Genomic DNA, 21,869 nt, shown 5'->3' with positions numbered 1-21,869 from the left:
CAGAATGTGCTGGAGCAGCAGAATGGTGCTGAGGGCTGTTCTCTTGGTCTCTGTTAATGGCACATTATTACTCCATCAATACAACCCAGAGGCTTTCTAAAGTTCAAGGGTATTTTTTTAAAAAATAAAATCTAAAGATACCTGGACTCCGTCCCCTGTCCCCCCCCCCCGGCCCTGCCCCCAGCAGTCTCCCAGACTGTGCCTTAAATTCCAATAGGGGGCTAAGAAATGATTTAAGCAGTAGCAACTATGAGTGTGAGCTGGGAGGCAAGATGGCCTGAGTTCAAATCTCATCTGAACCATACACTTGCAAGGGGGCCTTACATAAGCTGCCATTCCTGCAGTCTCAGTCTCCATCTGCAGTATGGGGATGATCAAGCTGGCCTATCCTACAGAGCTCTTATAAGGGTGACTGATATAATGGGCGTGAATTACTCAGAACGGCTTGGATCAGCGGTTCCCAATTAGCTAATTACTGAGGACCCCCTATTTTTCAAAAGCCAAGCCAAGGACCCCCTACTTTTGAAAATTATGATAACTCTATGGTAGTTACCTCTGCAAAGCATTTTTTTGAGCAAAATGTGGGGTAGCCCCTAATAAGCAAAGGATTTAATGTATACTAAAAAATCAGATATTACCATGCAAAAATGGCAAAAAAATTAGTTGTGGGGGAGGCAAAGGATGGGGCTGCAGACCCACTGGGTGCATTCTGCAGACCCCCAGGGGTCCCCAGACCCCTAATTGGGAACACTGGCTTAGATGTCTTAATATACATGCTAAATGCTGTTATTGGGCTTGCAAATCCTGTTCTTATACAGTTCTTACATAGCAGGGATAGGGAACCCTTTTCAACCTAGGTCACATTCCTTTTTGGGCAACCTGCCAAGGTGGGCAGAGCTAGAGGAAAAGTAGGCGGAGCAACACATGCAAATTTTACCAAGCTTTTATACACCCCTATTTCAAGTGGTCTGTGGGAAGAAATGTTTGGGAAACGCTGAATTAGCACATTTGCCATTCACCTCTGACTGCTCTGCCAATGACCACTTTACATGCCCACTAAACTGGGATGAACTTTGATCTAATGATTATACTTACACTGTTCCAAATACACTTTGGCCCAGTTAAGATATAATAACCCAGTCCAACAAATCACAGTTTATCAAATTGGAATGGATATGCTCCCTCCTTGCCCCTGCCAACCTTTTGCACCCAGCTTCAGTATGGGTTGTTCAGCCACAGTTTCCTGAACTGGGAAACCATGGTTAAGGACAACCTACAAACCAAGATATCAAGCCAGTTTTTTTAAAGATACGGGACAATATGTTGATTGAAGGTGACAGACCAAAATACTCTTCAACGGCAACAGAAGCTGGAGTTCTTTTTTTAATACCAGTTTCTAAGCAATTAATTTTATGGAGTCTCTGGTGAGCAAATAACAGAGGATGTTTATTCACATCAGAATTCCCTGTGTTACTTGGAGCTAAGTGTTGCAAAGTTGTGGTCTCAATATTAAATTAAGCTTGGAAAGGAAGAAAAATGCCAGAGATTAAAATTAATAAAGTATCAGCAATACTATTTAGGGGGAAATTTGATAGATATTAGCACTGTTTCCCAGGAAACATTATGAGCAGCCGATTGGGATACACACAGGGGGTTGTATTATGCAGAGCAGAAAAGCAGTGGAATGTGATGCTGGCTGCAGAATTCAACAGCTTTTGCTTTGAGATGGAGAAAAGCAACTTCTAGCCTCATGGTTGGAAATATATACTCAAAAGGGTGGTGGCCAATGTTTGCTAAAATCTCAAAAGCTATGTGACTAAGATCTCCTGGGATATGGTTTCAACACCCTGCCTGTCACTTCAGTATTTTAATTTGCAAGGCACTGATTATGGCTTACCTATAAATCGAATAATTCTCCGAAGTAACGGATTCAGGTAACAGCATTCTCCTGTCAAAATAGTTTTCTCCTGGACAATCAGGCTTTCTCTGGTTGACTTGATGAAGTACATGGATATCTCTCCAATAAAAATCTGCGAACAGAAGGTAGGTAGGGACAGGTGAAAACCACAGAAGGGAAATATAGCAGTCATGGAAGCCAAGGCTGTTTATCACTGGAGTTCAAGGGTGAAATGACATGTTACCCAAACCTATTGCCAAAGCTGCATTTTCTTTGGATGTAAAGATCAGAACTCAGCTTCCACTTGACATGTAAAACCAACCAACCAATGGGCACCATCCACCTTAATTCCCCAAGACCTAATTTTTTCATGGCCAGATCCTTAACCAAAATTGTTTTGACCATGGTCCTGTGTTTTCTGTGATCCCAACAGGGCTGGTACCTGGTGTGGGGATATCTAGCACCATTGAAAGGGTTGAGTTTGACTTGGGAGACTGCTGGTTGCTGACTCCCAATCCTAGAGTTCTTTGCTCTTTTCTTCATTCTCCAGAGCACAGGGAACTGTTGGAGATTCTGCCTGTTAACTGTTAACATGAAGCTTTTCTCACTGGGCTTTCAATATCATGACTGACCACTGTCAACTTGGCAGGAGTATGGGGAGCGCATTAAAAGCAGGTCTATGGAGGAGCAACTTTGCTCGGGGAAAACAGAGTATTTTTGCTGTTCTGAGGAGAAGGTTGGCTCCTTTCTCTATCCCTCAGTCCCAGCCTTGTAATTCTGAGGCTGATTCCCCCCTCCCCCTCTGCTTAAGAGGAAGGGGGTCAGCAGACACTCAATCCCTTCAGATTAACCCACAAACCATGATCAACACACTTCTTTGGGCTTTTCCCAGCAAGACTGCTTCTGGTTTTGTGTATCCAAATCAAAGACTAATGGCTCTGCTGGCCTAAGAGGATTTGTTGTGGTGAATTCAATCTGCCCTTATTCCATAGCATGCTGCCAAACACCAGAATGGCAGTTCTCCGCCTCCTAAAGATAAGTGAGTGGCCAGCAGTTAGAAGGATGTTGGTTTAGCATTTTTATACCCCAAGCCTTCCTCCAAGGAGCTAATGAAGCACATGAATGAAGATTTCTTCTTGGAGGCTGCAATCCTAGGCCACTTATCTGGGAGTAAGCCCCAGTGAACTCAGTGGAACATACTTCTGAATGTGTATAGGTTTGTGCTGCACATAACCTGTGGAATGCAGTGTGCTTCTGTGGGATGGTGAGGTCCCTTAAGGTTTGTGGAGAGTCTGTGTGAGTGTTCCTTCTGCATACCTCTCAACCATCCTGATTTGAATGGGGACATACTGGAATGGCCTGGGTTTTTTTGATCCAGAGCTCTGGACCAAAAATGAGCACCCCAAATGTGATCAGTGGTATGTTGGAGGGTATGCTAATCCAATGAAACCTTGTCTAGCAAGACGTTGTGGATCTCCTTATGCGCACAAAAGACTGAAGGCTAAAAAGCATGAGGCATGGGAGACAAGTCAAGTACTTCCTGGTTACTGTTTTTAATTTGATGCAGCCATTCAGTGGGGCAGGGCTAGGGGACCTCAAGTCACATAGCCTTCCCTGGCCCTGCTTTGTATCCTGAGCGCTTTTGTCTGGCTGGAATGTGTCCTGCAACTCTGATGCTTCCTCTTGCTTGCCTGGGTAGTGAATAGAGAGATGTAGAAGAGGAACCTACTGTGCAAAGGTTAAATTGACATTACATGCTCCGCCCACTTTTGCTTCTGGCTCCGCCCACCCACCAGTGGCATGTGACTCACAGACGGTTGTCCAGAAAGGAAACCAGCCCTAAAACTTTTAAAAAAGGGCTCCAGACCCTTGTAGAAGGGAAGGCTACAAATTTTATTGGAGGAGCAAGAAGAGAGGGGGAGGGGCAGGAAGTGCACAAGGCTTTCCATGCATGCCATTTTACAGACGAAACTTTGCTTGCCTCTGGCTGTTTCCTCTCCTGCATTGATAAAAGGCATGTGGGATGGATAATTTTATTTTTGGTTTTTTTTAAAAGCAGACAAAAAGCCCGCACGGATTCCCCTCTCTGCTCCCATGGCTTTGCTTGAATTTGGACCCTGCCGCTTGTGGCCTTGGGATTTGCAGGCAATTGTTCCAGAACTTAAGACACATGCTCTGAGGTATGCACAAGGCTCCTTCCCCCATTCATTTAGACCAGGATTTCCCAAACTTGGGTCTCCAGCTGTTTTTGGACTACGATTTCCATCATCCCTGACCACTGGTCCTGCTAGCTAGGGATGTGGGGAGTTGTAGCTGGAGACCCAAAGTTTGGGAAACCCTGATCCCTGTGCAGAAATGTATATAGTTTTGTTCTGGGGGGCGGGGGGAGCAGAGGACCCATTGCATGCTGTGGGCATACATTAGATGCATACATTGTATACATACCTAATATATACGCATGCAATGTGGCGAGTGTGTTTCTGCAGCACCAACCCTACAATTCTATGATTCTATATGCCCATATACCCTAAACCAGTTGGAGCCAACATGATGCTCTCCCAATGTTATTGGACCCCAGTTCCCACCAGCTCCAGACAGCATGGCCAATAGTCAGGAATGATGGGAGGTGGGGATTTAAGAAGATATGGAGGGCACGATGTTGGCTACCCCTCCCCTAAGTGGATGTATGTGGGGACTAATTGGGTGCTTTTAATATACCCTGTCCAGGTTTGGTGCAAAAGCCTTTTTGTGGAAAGGCCTCCTCTGCAAGTTCTTCTATGGGGTCACATTTGCAATGAGCTAATAGGAAGGGAAAGGAATGTTTGATAAAGGCACCGGTGTAAACAAACCTCTTACTCAGCCATATAGAAAGATTATGAACTTTGCTGGGCAAAATGCTGAGAGTGACTAAAGTGCATGGCAGGAGGATTAGAGCGAGAGGGAAACAGAAGAAAAAAGTCCAGCTTCCCTTATGTGAAGAAGTAGGGGGGAAGTCAGTTGTGGGGTTGGTTGAGGAGAGAAAACGAGACAAGTCTGCCTGTGGCAACTCATTTTGACCTGGTTTTTAATTAAGCTAGCGGCTGGTTCTGTTTGATTTTAGAGCACAAAAGAGCCAGTCTGTGCAGCGAAAGGAGTGTAATAAGAGCACTTCCAGTGTTCTCGCTCCTTGAGAACGGCTTTCCTGGGTTTGCGGTGGGTTTTAAATGTTTTGTGGGAGAAGAATAGCTAAAGCTGAAATCTGATGTGTGAAAAGAGCAGAGCCTTTCTCCAAACTCATTCAGCAGCTGGAAATTCTTATTAAAGCAACCTGCTTTGCATCTAGCAGTCCATTTAGACTCTCATGCACTCCGCAGTCTCTCTTACTCAGTTTCATTCAAATCCAATGTTCTACGAGTGACTTCAGTGTCAATAATTTACACCCTGGCGCTTTGCTCCAACCAAACATTTGCAATCATCTGTCAAATGAGATGCACACGGCTGTTGCCCTTGTTTAGGCATCACAGGGAACCGAGCTTTGTCTTAAACGTGACTGAGTGCAGGTGATAAATGGGGGTAATTAATGACCATTGTGGATCATATTAATTGGCCCAGCTTTAGCCTCTTCCCAGCCAAATCCCCATCAATTAGAACTGACTTGGTTCCAATTAGAATTAGTCTTTGGTCAGAGTAGAGAACAAGCCCTCCCAGCCTTTCTTCTTTCCCTGCCACAAACCAGAACGAAAAAGTGATGGTTTCCAATTTTATAGGATCTACTTACAATTGCTGTTGGGGTCGCGGCCAGCACACAGTAGAGGACGAGAGGGGGTATGAAGCTTTCGTCCTCCGTTCCCGGGTAAGGTTTCATCAGGTCTCCATCTTGGCAAAAGAAGCCTTGGACGTGCACTTGGAAAGTGTCTGTGCACTCAAAGTAGTAGGCGAGCAGGACAGTCCCGGCCATAATGACGAGCTGAAAATACAGCATGGTAGTTACACAGAGACATTTAGCGGCTGCTCAGCGGTCGTGCCTCCGAGCTGCGCTCAAACAGCCGACCTCCATCATTGCCACAAATCCTGACGGCAAATTCCAACATCAGACAGCGGGTGCTTCAAAAGTGTGTCTTCCACTCCGGGAAACATCTGTTACATAAATCTCTGCGTAACTCCCCCCAACCCTGGTGAAAGTCTCTGTTCAAAGCAGGGGGGGGGGCACACAGCTTGTGCCTCACAAGAGGGCAGGAGCTTTGGTACCCACTTTTGTCCCCAAAATATTTTTTTTTAAAAAAAGGCATGTGGTGGTTGTCTCCGGCACTGATGGATCAAAGCAAATGGAACAGGGCAGACTTTGTGCCAGCTAAAAGCAGCCAGGCTGGAGCTTCTCTTTAGTCCCCTGCAAAAGAGATGCACAGATGCAGCTCCCACCCTGCTCTCACCCTGATGCAAAAGAAAGCCAGACAAGATTTCCTGATGCAGCCAAGGAGGCAGTTTCAAACAGAGGAGGACTGGGGCTGTGTGTCACACCAAAGCGTCCTTTGCTATCCTCTCCCCACCTCCTCTCTCTCCCCAGCTTCTATTTGCCCTCACTATATTTCCATCTTCAATGTCATATAACAGCCAGATTCATTCATGTCCTCTGTGTGTAGGGCCAGCAAGAGCAGAGGAGGGAAGGCATTTATCAGCCCAGGGTCCACATTCCTTTCTATGCAACTTCCAAGGGGCCACATGCAAGTGGTAGGCAGGGCCAGAGGGAAAAGAGGAAGGAATGTGGATGTAACCTTTGTACAGTACGCTAGCTTTTACACACACACACACACACACACACACACACACACCCCACTCTCTTTCTGTCATCCATCCAGGCAAGAAAGAGGCGTTATAAGAGATCAAGGACACATTCCAGCCCAACAAAACTACGTCAGGACAGGGCAAAGCAAGGCTGGTGACTTGGGAAGGTGCACTGTTTAGGGAGACTCCCAAAGACCAGGCAGAGATGCCTGGAGGACTGCAACTGTCCCTCATCCCTGGCTAAGGAGGCTGGATTCTATCTTCTCACCCCATCACCAATGCCTGCCCTGCCCGACCCCAGGCCTAATACCCATGCAGATCGAATGCCTCCATGCAGATCGAGGTGCTGTTAAAAGGTGCAGGAGGATGCCATGCCAAGCTGTTGCTGCTTTTCTCATCAACTGGCAGCAGAACTGCCTATCCCGAACCTTTGAGATAAGGAGGAGTATGGATCAAACTGAGCAGCCAAATAATACAACTTCCTAGGGAATCTTGGTGCCCCCTCCGCCTCTGAACAGCTTCAGGATCCCACAAAGTTCACCAAAGAGGAGCAAAGGCTTTTAGTCTGAGAAAGCGAGTTGCATCCATTTCAGATAATATGCTCATCAGCTCAGGAGCAGAAACTGATTCAAGGCTTTCTTTTGTTTCACTGTCTCTGTTAGCTAATATTTTTGCCACCACGTTTCCAAACTCATCTTTTTACTATCAGATCTACAAACAGAAACTATACATTTTTGTTTCCTCAAGTGTAGGTTCTTTTTGCACAAACAGCTCTTCACATGAATGGGAGCGAGGATCCTGTTCCGTTAAAACGCAATAAAGCAGAAGTGCTTAAAAATATAGTAAAACAAAAATGCAGGAAGGAACTGCACTGCCCTCTTGCGGAAGAAAATTTGAACACTCAGATGTTGCTGCCACAGACACCCCCAGCTATTACAAGCTATTGTAATCAATTGCAGTAAAGTTTAATGAAGCATACAACTAGATAAAGCTAAAAGGTAGCAGCCTTTAAAATGGACCTAAGTTAAAAGTTAAGTATTTCAATTTTTGTTACAATCAGACATGGTAAAAATGCTTGTTGGAATTGCCTTTCCATTTTTAGAAGCAACAGAGACCTTCTTTCCTGGAAGCTCACAGAAGCACATCTCTGTACATTAGACTGCTATTGCTTAACATGTTTTGTTTTTACTTTATTTTGAAGAAATCTAGAATAAAATAAAATAAATGACTTCAAGCATGTGCAGAGATCTGTGAAGTTTTGCATAGAGGGACTTTGATAACAGCCTGAACCAGGAGGAGACATAGGACATGTTTCAAGGCACTTTAAAACATACATATTTTAAACGCTCATTTTTCCCCAATAAAGAAATATTATGGCAATGCCTTTTAACATCAAGTTATGATGGTCATTTCCAGGAAAATTAACACTACCCCCAAAAATGTCCAAAATTCTTAAGAGAACATTTATCACAAAATCGAAGTAGATTTCTATTTCTGGAGATGCACCTTCTCTCTCTCCCTCTGCAAGTTGACACAGTGAACAAACTCTTCATTAAGATGCTTTAATGATTTGTGCAAGTGCATATTTAGGGGGAGGGAGAAAGACGAGGTGGACTCTTTCTGCCAAGAACCTTTGAGGTGAATGGATCTGTGCTGAGGTGGGAGGCAGTAGGTTTTCCCACCCACCCAGCTGTTTTGGGGGATCCCTTCGACCACCATCATCTTCATCCCAGAACCACAAATGTCACTCCCTCACGAAAAGGGAAGTTTTTTTGGGGAAAGGCCCTTCGAATTAAGCACAGCTGATCACCAGTGTTTGCGTAGCTCCGTGCTCATAGTGTCACCTGCACAGTCAAAAGAAAAAAAGCACCTGATGTCATTGTGATGTCAGATAATTGTAAGGTAAAGGACCCCGGGCGATTAAGTCCAGTCAAAGGCGACTGTAGGGTTGCAGTGCTCGTCTCGCTTTCAGGCTGAGGGAGCCGGCGTTTGTCCACAGATTGATTTCCGGGTCATGTGGCCAGCATGACTAAACCACTGTGATGGAAACCAGAGCGCACGGAAGCACTGTTTACTTTCCTGCCACAGCAGTAATTATTTATCTACTTGCACTGGTGTGTTTTCAAACTGCTAGGTTGGCAGGAGCTGGGACAGAGCAACAGGAGCTCAACCCATTGCGGGGATTCGAACCGCCAACCTTCTGATCGGCAAGCCCAAGAGTCTCAGTGGTTTAGACTACAGCACCACCCGCCTCCCTCAGGTGATTAACAGATGGGCAGCCCCAACCCTGGGATGGGAGAGAGAAGAATCAGGCCTGTTGGCTGAGTCCAGTTCTCCACTGCTGCTCTAAAATGTATCCTCAGTGCTGTTATGATACCACCACATTGCAGAGTTTATATTCCCTCCCCTGCTTTTCAAACGTGAAAGCAGAGTTTAAGTGCAGAGCATCAAGCTAACCCTCGAGCTCCAGTTATCCATGTTTCTACTTAAACCTAAAGCAGATCTGATGAGGCTTAAGCAGCAGGGGGCATTAAGGCTTTGTTGCATCCCACCCCCACCATCAGACAAACAATACTATTTGAACATGCCATTCTGTTTGCTTACTCCCCCCCCCCTCTGCCAATTTCCCCAAGAAGGGCTAGGGTTTCATTTAATCTTCTCCCCATGGCTGGCTTTATTATTCTGCATAGCAACCCAAAGTATTCCCTCGACTGGGAAGGTGAAAGGTGGTGGCAACTGTGTGTCTACTCAGAAGTAAATTAGGGCCCTATCCTGCTAAACAGTTCTGCTAGTGCAAGGTTTCTGTGAAGTGGAACTTCCCCATTCTCTTCTCCCCCTATGTGCCCCTGGCATGCCCCAAAATTGGGTTGGGGGAAACCCCAGGACATATTTGGGGCAGAGGAGAGTGTGAGGAATATTCCATTGCACAGCTAAAAGCATACCCTCCAACATTTCCTTGATGAAAATAGGGGTGTCCTGTTTAATAATAATAATAATAATAATATTCCACCCATATGACTGTGTTGCCCAACCACTCAGGATGGCTATATACACACACACACAACATAACATAACATAACATAACATAACATAACTAACATAACATAACATAACATAACATAACATAACATAACATAGCATAGCACAGCACAGCACAGCACAACAACATAACATAACATAACATAACATAACATAACATAACATAACATAACATAACATAACATAACATAACATAACAACAACATACAGGGACTATACAGGGCTGCCTTTAGATGTCTTCTAAAGGTTATGTAGTTACAGTGGTACCTCAGGTTACATACGCTTCAGGTTACAGACTCGGCTAACCCAGAAATAGTACCTCGGGTTAAGAACTTTGCTTCAGGATGAGAACAGAAATCATGCTCCGGCGGCACAGCAGTAGCAGGAGGCCCCATTAGCTAAAGTGGTGTTTCAGGTTAAGAACAGTTTCAGGTTAAGAACGGACCTCCGGAACGAATTAAGTACTTAACCTGAGGTACCACTGTACTTATCTCCTTGGTTCGGGGGTCGCATAACTCCATACCCTCAGATTAAATTAGGGACATCCTGCCATACTCTCCAACTTTTCTCTGATGGAAATAGGGACGTCCTAAGGAAAAGTGGGACATTCCATGATCAGATCAGAAACTGGGATGGTTTCTGTAAATCTGGGACTGTCTCTGGAAAACAAAGACACTTGGAGGGTCTGTAAAGTTCTGCCTGTAGAAAAAAATTGATCTGATGAGAATGCCACAATGGTGAGTGCTTTTGTAAAGCCCTCCAGAGGAACAAAGTTAAGTGATTTCTTGTTTTTGGAGCAAGCTATTATCAGTGTAATTCTTCCTTATTTATGATAGTTCTTCTGCAACGTAGAACGCACAAGGTTTGTCAGCAGGGGGCATTCCTGTTCTATCCAAGCCACAGCCAACATTGACACAGAAATGGCCTGCAATGTTAAACAAGCAGCAGGAGCAGCAAAATATTTTCCCGCACCCTCATAAAATCTACATGAATATGTCACAGTTGAATTGCATTCAAATGAAAATCAGAGCTGGGGATGCATTTCAGTTGCTTTAGGTTAAAACCACACGAGCATGGGGTTTATTATTTCTTCTTCTCCTTGTTATGATGTTAAGGCTGCTTGAGAACAAATATGCTCAGTTGGTCGTAATTTTATTTTAGATGCCTCTCTCCCCATCCCATCTTTGAATAAAGGGAATGATTAACAACCGTGCAATCCTATATAGGAAGTTGCTCCCAGTGGGTTGTATGCAAAATAGCACTAAGTAATGCATCCCATCAGTGTTAGGATTTACAGTTGAGAACAGGGCTTCCCCCCAGTGATCAAAATTCACCTGGTACCTTTTGTACCTGGCTGTCGGCCGCTTGCAACCAAGTGAAGACACCCGCTCTTGACTATTTTCACACACTAGCAACATGTGCTGTAGAATTCTATCCATTACAGTGGTACCTCGGATTACATATGCTTCAGGTTACATATGCTTCAGGTTACAGACTCCGCTAACCCAGAAATATTACCTCGGGTTAAGAACTTTGCTTCAGGATGAGAACAGAAATCGTGTGGTGGCAGCCGGAGGCCCCATTAGCTAAAGTGGTGCTTCAGGTTAAGAACAGTTTCAGGTTAAGAACGGACCTCCGGAACGAATTAAGTACTTAACCCGAGGTACCACTGTATCTTAAAACATATCCTTAATTCCCCCCATTCCCCCCTCCCCTCCCCCCCCCCCGACTTCCCTCAGCCCCAATCTCTGGTTTCTCTACAAATGCTATTCTCTGCATGTTACAAAATTGTATAAATTGTATAAAAAATTGTATAAATTGTATAAAACCAAGCCCCATGAGGTTGAAGGAGCTGGGTGTGTTTAGCCTGGAAAAGAGGAGACTGAGGGGAGATATGATGGTCATCTTCAAATAATAATAATAATAATAATAATAATAATAATAATAATAATAAATTTTATTTATATCCCGCCCTCCCCAGCCGAAGCCGGGCTCAGGGTGGCTAACAACACTAAAATAGTGCAACCTCAAGGGCTGCCATGTGGAAGAGGGAACAAGCTTTTCTCCTGCTCTGGAGGGTATGAATGAATGAATGAATGAATGAATTTATTAATACGGTCACAGACCAGCATCAACACACAGAATATCACAGATCATAAAAAAAATCAAAAATACAGAGGACAATATGAATATAACAAGGATTTAAATATAAAAAATTAAAATTAATTATTAGCGTGCCCCCTGTAATTAACATTTAGGGGTTTGGTCATTATGGGATACCACTTGCTTCCTGCGATTAATTGCAGACGCACAGAATTTGGCTACATTTAATGTAGTCTTGGGATTCTTGTCCTTTAGCAGTAGTTTTAAACTATGGTGTTCCGATTCTTTCCTGGACTTTTGCAAAGTCCGATTCTTTCCTGGACTTTTGCAAAACAGGTGTAATAAAAGTCAAACGTATAAAGACGACTACGTAATAGTACATGTGAAGCAGTTTCAACTTCCAACGAGCCACAAGGGCAGACCCGTGCTGTGTATGGTTTACCCTCAAATCTGCCCCTCTGGAGGGTAGGACTCAGACCGATGGCTTCAAGTTACAAGAAAGGAGATTCCAACTGAACATCAGGAGAAACTTTCTGACAGCAAGAGGTGTTCAACAGTGGAATGGTCTCCCTTGGACTCTCCTTCCTTGGAGGTTCTGTAAGTAGAGGTTGGATGGTCATCTGCCATGGATGCTTTAGTGGGTTGGACTTTTGGATGACCCTTGGGGTCCCTTCCAACTCTACAATTCTTTGATTCCATGGTTGACCCCAATCCCTGCACATGTGTACAGTCAACACAATTTGGCCATTGGCAGAGGCCTTCTGCATTATTTCTATCACCTCATTAGCTGATGCACGCAATAATGTGTCTGAATCCTTCTCTCATTAGTTTTCTCAAATCTTCCAGTGCCACTACAATCTCTTGTGCCTTGTAATATTTTACAGTTTCATTTCCACTCACAATTAACTTTAATAGCTTATCACAATTTGCCACTTGTTTTAAATCTGAGGCTTGCTCCCCTGCAATTGCATAAACTCCCTCCGAGACAGTTTTGAAGCCTCCTTGAAAACATATATATTCCTGCTAATAAGCCCTACCATACTGCTAAAACCTTCAGGTAACAACTCTCTTTATCTTACCAAATTAGGGCTCCCGAGTGCTTCCAGTGAATCCAAAATGACTGGAGCAACTATATCCATCCCTGCATTAAATTTGAAATGTGATTACTTCTACCTTACTTCATGCTTGGAAACCCACCGATTCTACCCAGAAACAGACAAATCTGTCAGTTTTTTGCTTCTCCTTTTTCCAGTCGTCAGATCAGGTTTACCACATTTCCACACCAGTTTGAATTTTTTAAAAAACATAATAATAATAATAATAATAATAATAATAATAATAATAATAATAATAGGTCTTATGCAAATTCACTAGCATTTCAGCAACCATTTCTCAGAATATACATTTTTTTTGTATGCAAGTCTGCCAAATGCTCATGTTTTTGCAAGCAGTTTTCTTAATATAATATATTCTTGTATATCATTTTTATGCACACTTTTCTGTCTAATATACCTCTCCAACACTCTGTAATGTTTTTCCATTCCACAGGAGGGCCAAAGACGACCAGGCTATCACACAAGTTCCATGGGGTGTCAAAAGCTACTACAGTGGTACCTCGGGTTACATACGCTTCAGGTTACAGACTCCGCTAACCCAGAAATAGTGCTTCAGGTTAAGAACTTTGCTTCAGGATGAGAACAGAAATCGTGCTCCGGTGGCGCGGCAGCAGCAGGAGGCTCCATTAGCTAAAGTGGTGCTTCAGGTTAAGTACGGACCTCCTGAACAAATTAAGTACTTAACCTGAGGTACCACTGTATTTAAATGCATCTGCCCTGTATTTTTAAATTTATTTTATCAGTACATTGAAATCCAACCTTTCCTTTAAGAAATGATGTATGGTTGTCTCCCTACCAATCTGACCCTCACAACAACCCTGTGAGGCAGGTCCTACTCCCAGCACCTTACCCAGTGCACCACATTGTGTTCAGATGTATTTTATAATGGGCAATCAGTTCATGAATGCCAAAATATTGGACAAAGGAAGGCGGGGTGTACATAAAAGCCATTTCAGTCATATTCAAACACCAATTCTTACTTGTACACACTGTCGCCCTCAGCACATTTTCATTCAGTTAAAAACCCTGATCCTTCATAAAATGGAAAAAAAGGAACACTGTCCTTCCTAATAATTCTCTGATTTGAATACTGCACTTAGCCTGAGAATAAAATCCCCAACGTAGTGCCTGATCTCACAGGGTTTGCCGTTTCATGGGATCATAAAACTGTAAATCTGGAGGGGGGAAGGGAAAACCTCAAAGGCCAAGCAGACTCCTGTGGTGTCACAGAGAAAGCCACGGAGATTACCCTCCAGAGGCCATTCCATCCTGGCTCACTTCCAATATTTTTATTGACAGAAAAGCATAGTCTGGGGCAGCACTGCCCTCAATTACAGTGATTACTTTTTTACCTTTTAGCCATGAGTGGCGGCCATTCACTTATACAGGAAGAAAATTCCTCCAAGATATATATATATTCAGTCAACAAGACTGTTGGAAGGAAGGGGGAAACTTGGTGAGGGGCAGGAGGAGGAAAGGGAGCACGTTTCTTCTTTCCCCCAATTCAATATTTGCACATGTCTACTTTCAGTTCGGTGTCTCTGTCACAATATGCAGGGCACGCCAATGTGGTATTCGCAGGTGCCAATGCTCTTGCCAAAATCTTCCACAGTGCCTGTGAGGAAGTCTCAGAAAATAGCCCCTCAAAATTCCCAGCACATAAGAGACTGGCTGATAGGACTGGGTGATGGTGATGATGATGATAACAACAACAACAACAACAAAAAATTATACCCCTCCCATCTGGGCAGCTCCCAACAGAATATTAAAAACACAATAAAACATCAAACACTAAAAACTTCCCTAAACAGGGCTGCCTTTAGATGCCTTCTAAAAGTCAGATAGTTGTTCATTTCCTTGACATCTGATGGGAGGGCATTCTATAGGGCAGGTGCCACTACTGAGATGGCCCTTTGCCTGGTTGATATATCGTCCAAAACTGGTTTGAAGTTCATACAGTAGTACCTTGGGTTACAGACGCTTCAGGTTACAGACTCCGCTAACCCAGAAATAGTACCTTGGGTTAAGAACTTTGCTTCAGGATGAGAAAAGAAATCGTGCAGCGGGTGCAGCGGGAGGCCCCATTAGCTAAAGTGGTACCTCAGGTTAAGAACAGTTTCAAGTTAAGAACGGACGTCCGGAACGAATTAAGTTCTTAACCCAAGGTACCACTGTATTGTGATAATGGTTTCATAATTTTTGACCTGGCAATATATCGGGAATCATGATATGTGTGTGTGTGTGCTAAGCAAAAATCACAACATGGGGGAAAATGTGAGGCCAGCCAATGCCTCTATATAGCTCCGTCCTTATTTCAGACATTATGATATATCAGTACATCGTGATATTTAGCTGGTGATATATTGTTGTGCTGAAAACCAGATATCGCCTAGCCCTACTGACTGCCTGTTCTTCCAGCTTGGTTCCTGTTTGTACTTGCTCAGTCTCTGCTACATGCCCCCACAGGAGCCATTTTGTATTATGCCCATACCCACCCTGTGGCAGCCATTTCGTGACTGGCACCATACACTTTCCCAAAATTCCGAATGTGCCCACTGGTCCCGAAAGGTTGGCGATTCTCATTGCAGAGCTGGGGCTACTCTGATTACGTGCTGGCCTGCTACATCCTGGCGAAACTATATATTTTATTTTCTAAATTCTTCTGGCAACACTTTGCACATTTCATAATTTAATTCAGGGTTCAATAATTTGGCAGCGTGCAATAATTTTGCGTTGTGCTCAGCAAAGCATAATGAGTTTCCATTTAATTGTCTGTGGTCTTTTAAATTTTGTTTTGCATAGCAGAATCGGCGTTAGCAGCTTTGACGCCGCAGCACAAAAGTTAAAGCGCTGCCCTTTCCCCAAACATTTTTTTGCAAAATGTCCTGACAGTGTCCCCGAGAGCCATGGTGTGCTGACTGGTGACATTTCGCTGTACAAATGGCCCATAAAAAACTATTAAATCTGTCTGCTGCTCTGAAAGGCATTTTAACTTAATGGCCATTTTCACTTTTCTTGGAATTGTGGGGGGAGGAAACCATTCCTCACACGATGCCAACTGACACAAGCATCCGGTTTAGTGAGGTAATATATCTTCTTGAGATTTCTCAGTAGTATTTCGAAACATCTGAAGCAAGACCAGTTGCCAAAATTTGCTGCTGTTGCTTCCCACCCACCCCATTTTGGAGACCACTTCATTCAATGGTCTGATCAATTTTAGGCTCAGGACTTTAAAAAGCTTAATAATGTGTGGTATTTCACTTCATAATGTGTGTATGGGCCCTCCTGCACTCGCAACCCACCATTTAGACCACTTTGCTTCAAAATATGGCAAGCCAGTCCTGCTGGCCAAGGTTGGTGGAAGACATTTTGGTGCCTGAGAATGAACAGGAAATTTTAGCTACCCCCTTCTCCCATTCACAGTACACCAGCAGCCTGTGACAGAAATTCAGATATATAAACTAGGCACCAAATGGTACATCAGGGGTAGGTAACCTCATGCCCAGGGGATCAGTGTGGCCCCTCAGTCCTCCCAACACGCCCCTTGATGTTAGGGAATCATTCTGCCAGAAACAAGTAGATAGTTTCTAGAAGGTTCCAGAGATTTTTCCTTTAGATATGGGAGTGGCACTCTGAGCTTAATTAGCATCAGCTGGAATTGGCAATAAGAAGAAGATCACCCAGCTTCGTATTTTGCAGATGCCTGATAGCAAAAGTCTGTCCGAAGTGTGTTGCTTGTAAAATCTGCTGAAGGACTGTTTTCTGTAATTTACGACATGTGGCAGATAAGAAAGATTTCAGTAATTATTTAATGAAACAAGCCCCCACATCTAAAATTTGGTTGTGTTTGGAATAATTCCGTAAACAGAGATACATCGCTTCCTCATACCAAGATGAGGAGAAAACATTAAACACGGTGTGTGTGTCTCTCTGTGTGTAGTAAAGTAAAACGAACTGCTACAAGGTAGATGGAAGTCCACAATTAAAGTATGTAAAGAGATTCAATCCATAAGGAAAGGTATCATATACAAGAAAAGCCATTATAGGACTGAATCATATTAAATAGTATCTAACAAAAGATACGTATTGAATTTGTTTTTGTTTTCGTCACTGTCTTTGTTTGGTCTGTTTTTGTTTCCTTTTTCCTTTTCTTTTTATATACGTTGAGAAGTGAGGTTTTTAAGTCTGACATTATTTGATTTATATACAAGGCACCAAAGTATGTATTTGTTATCTATGTATTTATTTGTATGTTTGAAATAAAAAATTGTAATTAAAAAGAAAGAAAGAAAGAAAAAGAAGAAAGACTTTTGTTTGAAAGTGTACCGTTAATTGCTGTTTATTTTAACAGTCGAAAATATATTTGCTACTGTAATGCCTGTACCCAGTCTGGGAATAAAATCTCTGGACCGAGGCTTCACAGAGTTTGTGAGTCATCTTTAAAACAACAACTTTGTCATTGTTCACCACTTCCACGAGAGAAAGAAGATAAACTCTGCTAAACAGTTTAAAAGAGGTCCTACCTAACCAACCAGTATCTGCGCAGTCCAAATGTGTGTGGACCTCTAATACTTGAAACTTCCCACTGGCCACATCTGCAGTGGCTCTGCATCATGCCCCAAGTGCTTTTGCCTGACTGGACTGTGTCTATGGGCTCTGATGGTGCCTCTCGCTTGTCTACATGGAGGGTTGTGTGAGAGTGAATAACAGGATGGGAACCGTGGTTAAAACCAGTAGCTGCTTAATCTGTTTCAATCTGCTTAAATGTCTTGTGCTTGTTTCCCCCTAGATATCTGGCTAAATTGGAAATGATAATTTCTGTCATTGTAGTTTTGCTTGTTTACCTCATAATAGAATGGTTGAGTTTGCTGTTTATTGGATGTTTATATGAATTCGTAATTTTTGTCTGTAACCTGTTTAGTTTCATTGCTTTGTTCCCGCTCCGGGGTTGAAAACATTGGACCTTGAGTACTTAAAGAAGCAACAAAGTGAACTGGACTCCTTGGTAGGTTTTGAATAAACACTCACAAACTTTTTATTGACAATAACTAGTCAGATAAATTAAGGATTTATACAATTTTGTAACATGCAGAGAATAGCATTTGTAGAGAAACCAGAGATTGGGGCTGAGGGAAGTCGGGGGGGGGAGGGGAGGGGGGAATGGGGGGAATTAAGGATATGTTTTAAGATACAGTGGTACCTCGGGTTAAGTACTTAATTCGTTCCGGAGGTCTGTTCTTAACCTGAAACTGCTCTTAACCTGAAGCACCACTTTAGCTAATGGGGCCTCCTGCTGCCGCCGCGCTGCCGGAGCATGATTTCTGTTCTCATCCTGAAGCAAAATTCTTAACCTGAAGCACTATTTCTGGGTTAGCGGAGTCTGTAACCTGAAGCGTATGTAACCTAAGGCAGTGTTTCCCAACCGCTGTTCCGCGGCACACTACTGTGCCGTGAGACATTGGCTGGTGTGCCGTGGGAGGGAGGCGGGTGAGTCGGGCGGTGAGAGGCGGCGGCGGCGAGGATCCGCGTCGAGCCGGGGGCGGCTCCGCGGTGGTGGTGCCGAGCGGCGGGGCAGCGCGTGCAAAAGGGAGGAGCGCGAGACAGCGGAGGAGGTGGAGGCCGGCATGTCCGGGCAGCAGCAGCAACAACAGCAGCAGCAACTCCCGGCGACGGCTCCTCAAGCCCCGCCGCCGCCCCCTCCTCCTCCCGCTATCGCCGCCACCACCACAACAGCCGCGGCCGCCTCAGTTGCCGCCGTCCCTCAGTCCCTCGCTCTGCTGCCTCCTCCCAGCCCCAAAGCTTGGAGGTTCCCCGGCAAGGGGGAGGGAAAAAACTTTCACTTTCGTGCGTCCCTCCCGGCGTGACGCTGCGCGCTGACGTCACGGGGCGGGGCTTTAATGGTGGTGTGCCGCGAGATTTTTTTCAGTAAACAGGTGTGCCGTTGCCCAAAAAAGTTTGGGAAACACTGACCTAAGGTACCACTGTAATATGTTTTGTTCAAATTCCTAATAAAAAATTTTTTTTTAAAAAAAAATTGGACCTTGGACCAGACTGCCCTGCAAATAAGAGGACTGGCCTCCGTAATATAGGACATGTGGCCATCCTACTTTTCTATGACCTTAGTATTGTTGTGTTGTCAGCACTAAATAGAAATGAAGAGAAATGTAATTTTCCACCCAGTTATTAGCACAACTGTTCTCTTCAGTAGGGTGAGAAAGAAAGGAAAGAAATCTGCTCCTTGAAATCCTTTTTGCTATATGATTGCTTTGCTTCTCCTCCTCTCGTAAAAGACTTTAATGATATTATCAATTGCCACAAAAGGTGCTTTCATATTCCCCCACAACTGCTGAGTTCTTCTATATTTTCACAACAGTAGCTCTCATTTCCCCCTCCCCTCTTTGTTTCCTGCTGTGAAAAGAAATTAGCTGGATAACTTAGGGAGCAGGAAGAACCGTTTTTCGTATTCCAAGATGTTGGATCCCTCCTCTACTCTATATCTGTGAGAATATTTAATCTGCCTTTTTTAATGACCAATGGTTCCATTTTCCTACTTCATTATCTACCGAGGGTAAGACTGCCTTAATCACTGTTTTTCACTGCAGCTTAGTTATGACTTCACTTGCAAACCCTTTCAAAAAATGTTGCAAACAAGCTTTCAATGTTACAGGCAATATCCTCTTTCTCCCGCATTTTTTTGGAGCAGGGGTATTGTTTTAGTTGGTACGGGTTTCTTTCTTTGTTTTCCTTTTCTTTTACCTGCTCGTTTTGTTTGTTGCTTTTGTGCGGTGAGGGAGGAGACAGAGAGGTTGGTGGGGTGTGTGTGGCTATTTTTGTTTGTGTGGCTCTTTTTGTGCTATGGGTAGAGTCCTTGGAGCATGGGGCTAAGAGTGTGGGTTGTTGGAGTGACTGGGGAGGGGGGAGTGGAGAGGATGAATAAGTGTCATCTGGGTTGATGTTGAAGAAGAAGAAGAAGAAGAAGAGGAGGAGGAGGAGGAGGAGGAGGAGGAGGAGGAGGAGGGGGAGTTTGGATTTGATATCCTGCTTTATCATTACCCTAAGGAGTCTCAAAGCGGCTAACATTCTCCTTTCCCTTCCTCCCCCTGGTAGTTGTTTTTCTCTTTGACATCTGGTGGGAGGGTGTTCCACAGGGTGGGTGCCACTACTGAGAAGGCCCTCTGCCTAGTTCCCTGTAACCTCACTTCTTGCAGCGAGGAAACCACCAGAAGGCCCTCAGCACTGGACCTCAGTGTCCGGGCAGAACGATGGGGGTGGAGACGCTCCTTCAGGTATACTGGACTGAGGCCGTATATACTGCATGGGTCTCAGAACTGCATAGTTAATCTTAAGAGGATTTATATTTTTCTTCATGTTCAGATCACAAAGTATAACCTCCTTGCACTTCTAATGTTAAATGGTGCAGAGTCCAAGTGAGTTATATCACTAGGATAATAAAAGTGTAATCCTTTATCCAATCTATTTGAAAGATTATTCCACTCCATTATAATTGGATTCATAAATTAGCTAGAGACTAGCAAATGCTACATTCCATTTCCAGGATACAATTACATCTGTCTTTAATATGATTCTATTAAAAATGCAGCATCGGCAAAGGCTAATGTAAATCAAAAACAAATAAAGGAAAATCAGCAACTTCTTTTGCGATTAATCAAGTCATATGCTGGAAGGCCCTAAACCTTCCATTAATTTCCCCCCAGTGTTAAATGATAGGAAAATTTCATTTATTTAAACAGAACACATTTGTGTATCAGGTTCTCGGTTGATTGATCTAAAGACTGGGAGTTGTGGATTTTTCTTTTAGTGCTGCGAGAAGGCCAATATCATATTGCAGCATTTATACCACCAAGACAGAGATAATCAGACTGGGATCATGCCTATATAATCCTCCATTGGTACAGAAGCAACATTTTAAGGTATGGATGGGCAAGGTATGGGGTGAGGCAGAATGTGGTTCATGAAAGCTTATGCCATAATAGCAGTGGCTCATGAAGGTGATTATAATTCTTATTAATTTGATTTATATGCCACCCTTTATCAAAAGATCCCGGGGCACTGTTCAACATTAAGAACGCATTTTACGGAGCATCAATAATAAAAACAATAAAAAGCATCAAAACAGCCAGCGTAATAATAAAATAATCATAATAACAGTCTCTCACCCCACCCACAGCTTTAATAGGCCATAGACTTTTTAATTGGCATTTGGAGAGGTAAGAAAGGGCCAGTGGCAAATCTCAAAACAGACCTCCAGAAAAAAAGTTGCAGTCTATATTCAGATCTCTTCCACATATCTGTGATTGTATGCAAGCATCCTTACACAAAACTGCTATTAATTTAGTGCTAGCTTTTGGGAAGACACAGTCCTCGCTTACAAGACACTGATGATTTCAGATGTGGAGTTCCGATCGCTTCAGCCTGTTATGTAACAAATGCCTTCTTCAATTATTATTCTCCAAAATGAAGGAGTTTCTTTTTTGTCAGGTAACGTTAGAGCTACCTGGCTCAGTAACACACACACACACACACACACACACACACACACACACACAGAGAGAGAGAGAGTTAGATGTTTATTTGTCAAGCAAATAATCCAGTTTTATGATTTATTTGATGAACTGGAACAAAATGAAGAATGAGCCCTGGTTTACACAAAACAACAACAGAGACATGATTGGCACGGGCAGGAGAAATGCTTGAACAGATATTACAAAAGGAGAGGAATTTAAAGAGGTGGGAACCAAAAGCGAAATGAATAGGTTCCTCCATGTGAATAAGAATGAAACACAATGGCAGCAAATGGCATGGAGAGCCAGAGGTAGCTTCAGATGTTGCAAAACCAGGAAGAGTGTTTGAGGCATGCTTTTCCTTTCATGTAGCTGGATGTGTGGGTTCTCAATTTACATGCTACATAGGGAACATGAAAAGAGGAATCATAG

At 43.6% G+C, this 21,869-nt stretch overlaps 1 protein-coding gene across 7 annotated transcripts in view; it reads right to left on the bottom strand.

Moving 5' to 3' along the window:
• Positions 1-21,869, bottom strand: part of PLPPR1 (phospholipid phosphatase related 1) — a 164,684-nt gene that overhangs the window by 13,749 nt on the left and 129,066 nt on the right. For 6 of the 7 annotated variants that reach the window (XR_014520498.1, XR_014520499.1, XM_083481562.1 and 3 more), the window contains 2 exons: positions 5,655-5,843; positions 1,898-2,030 (listed from right to left, as the gene is read on the bottom strand). Coding sequence is in view for 5 of the 7 variants with exons in the window: in XM_083481562.1 (XP_083337688.1) it covers positions 1,898-2,030; positions 5,655-5,843 (322 nt within the window). In the remaining 2 variants the exon portion in view is untranslated. Of the gene's footprint in view, positions 1-1,897; positions 2,031-5,654; positions 5,844-15,318; positions 15,514-21,869 lie in introns of those variants that run through there. The other variant, XM_083481558.1, reaches the window with a different exon arrangement.

The sequence above is a fragment of the Podarcis liolepis genome (genome assembly GCF_965112155.1).
Source record: "Podarcis liolepis genome assembly, chromosome: 17".
In the NCBI taxonomy this organism is placed as follows: domain Eukaryota; kingdom Metazoa; phylum Chordata; class Lepidosauria; order Squamata; family Lacertidae; genus Podarcis; species Podarcis liolepis.
This window is presented reverse-complemented; position numbering and strand designations above follow the sequence as displayed.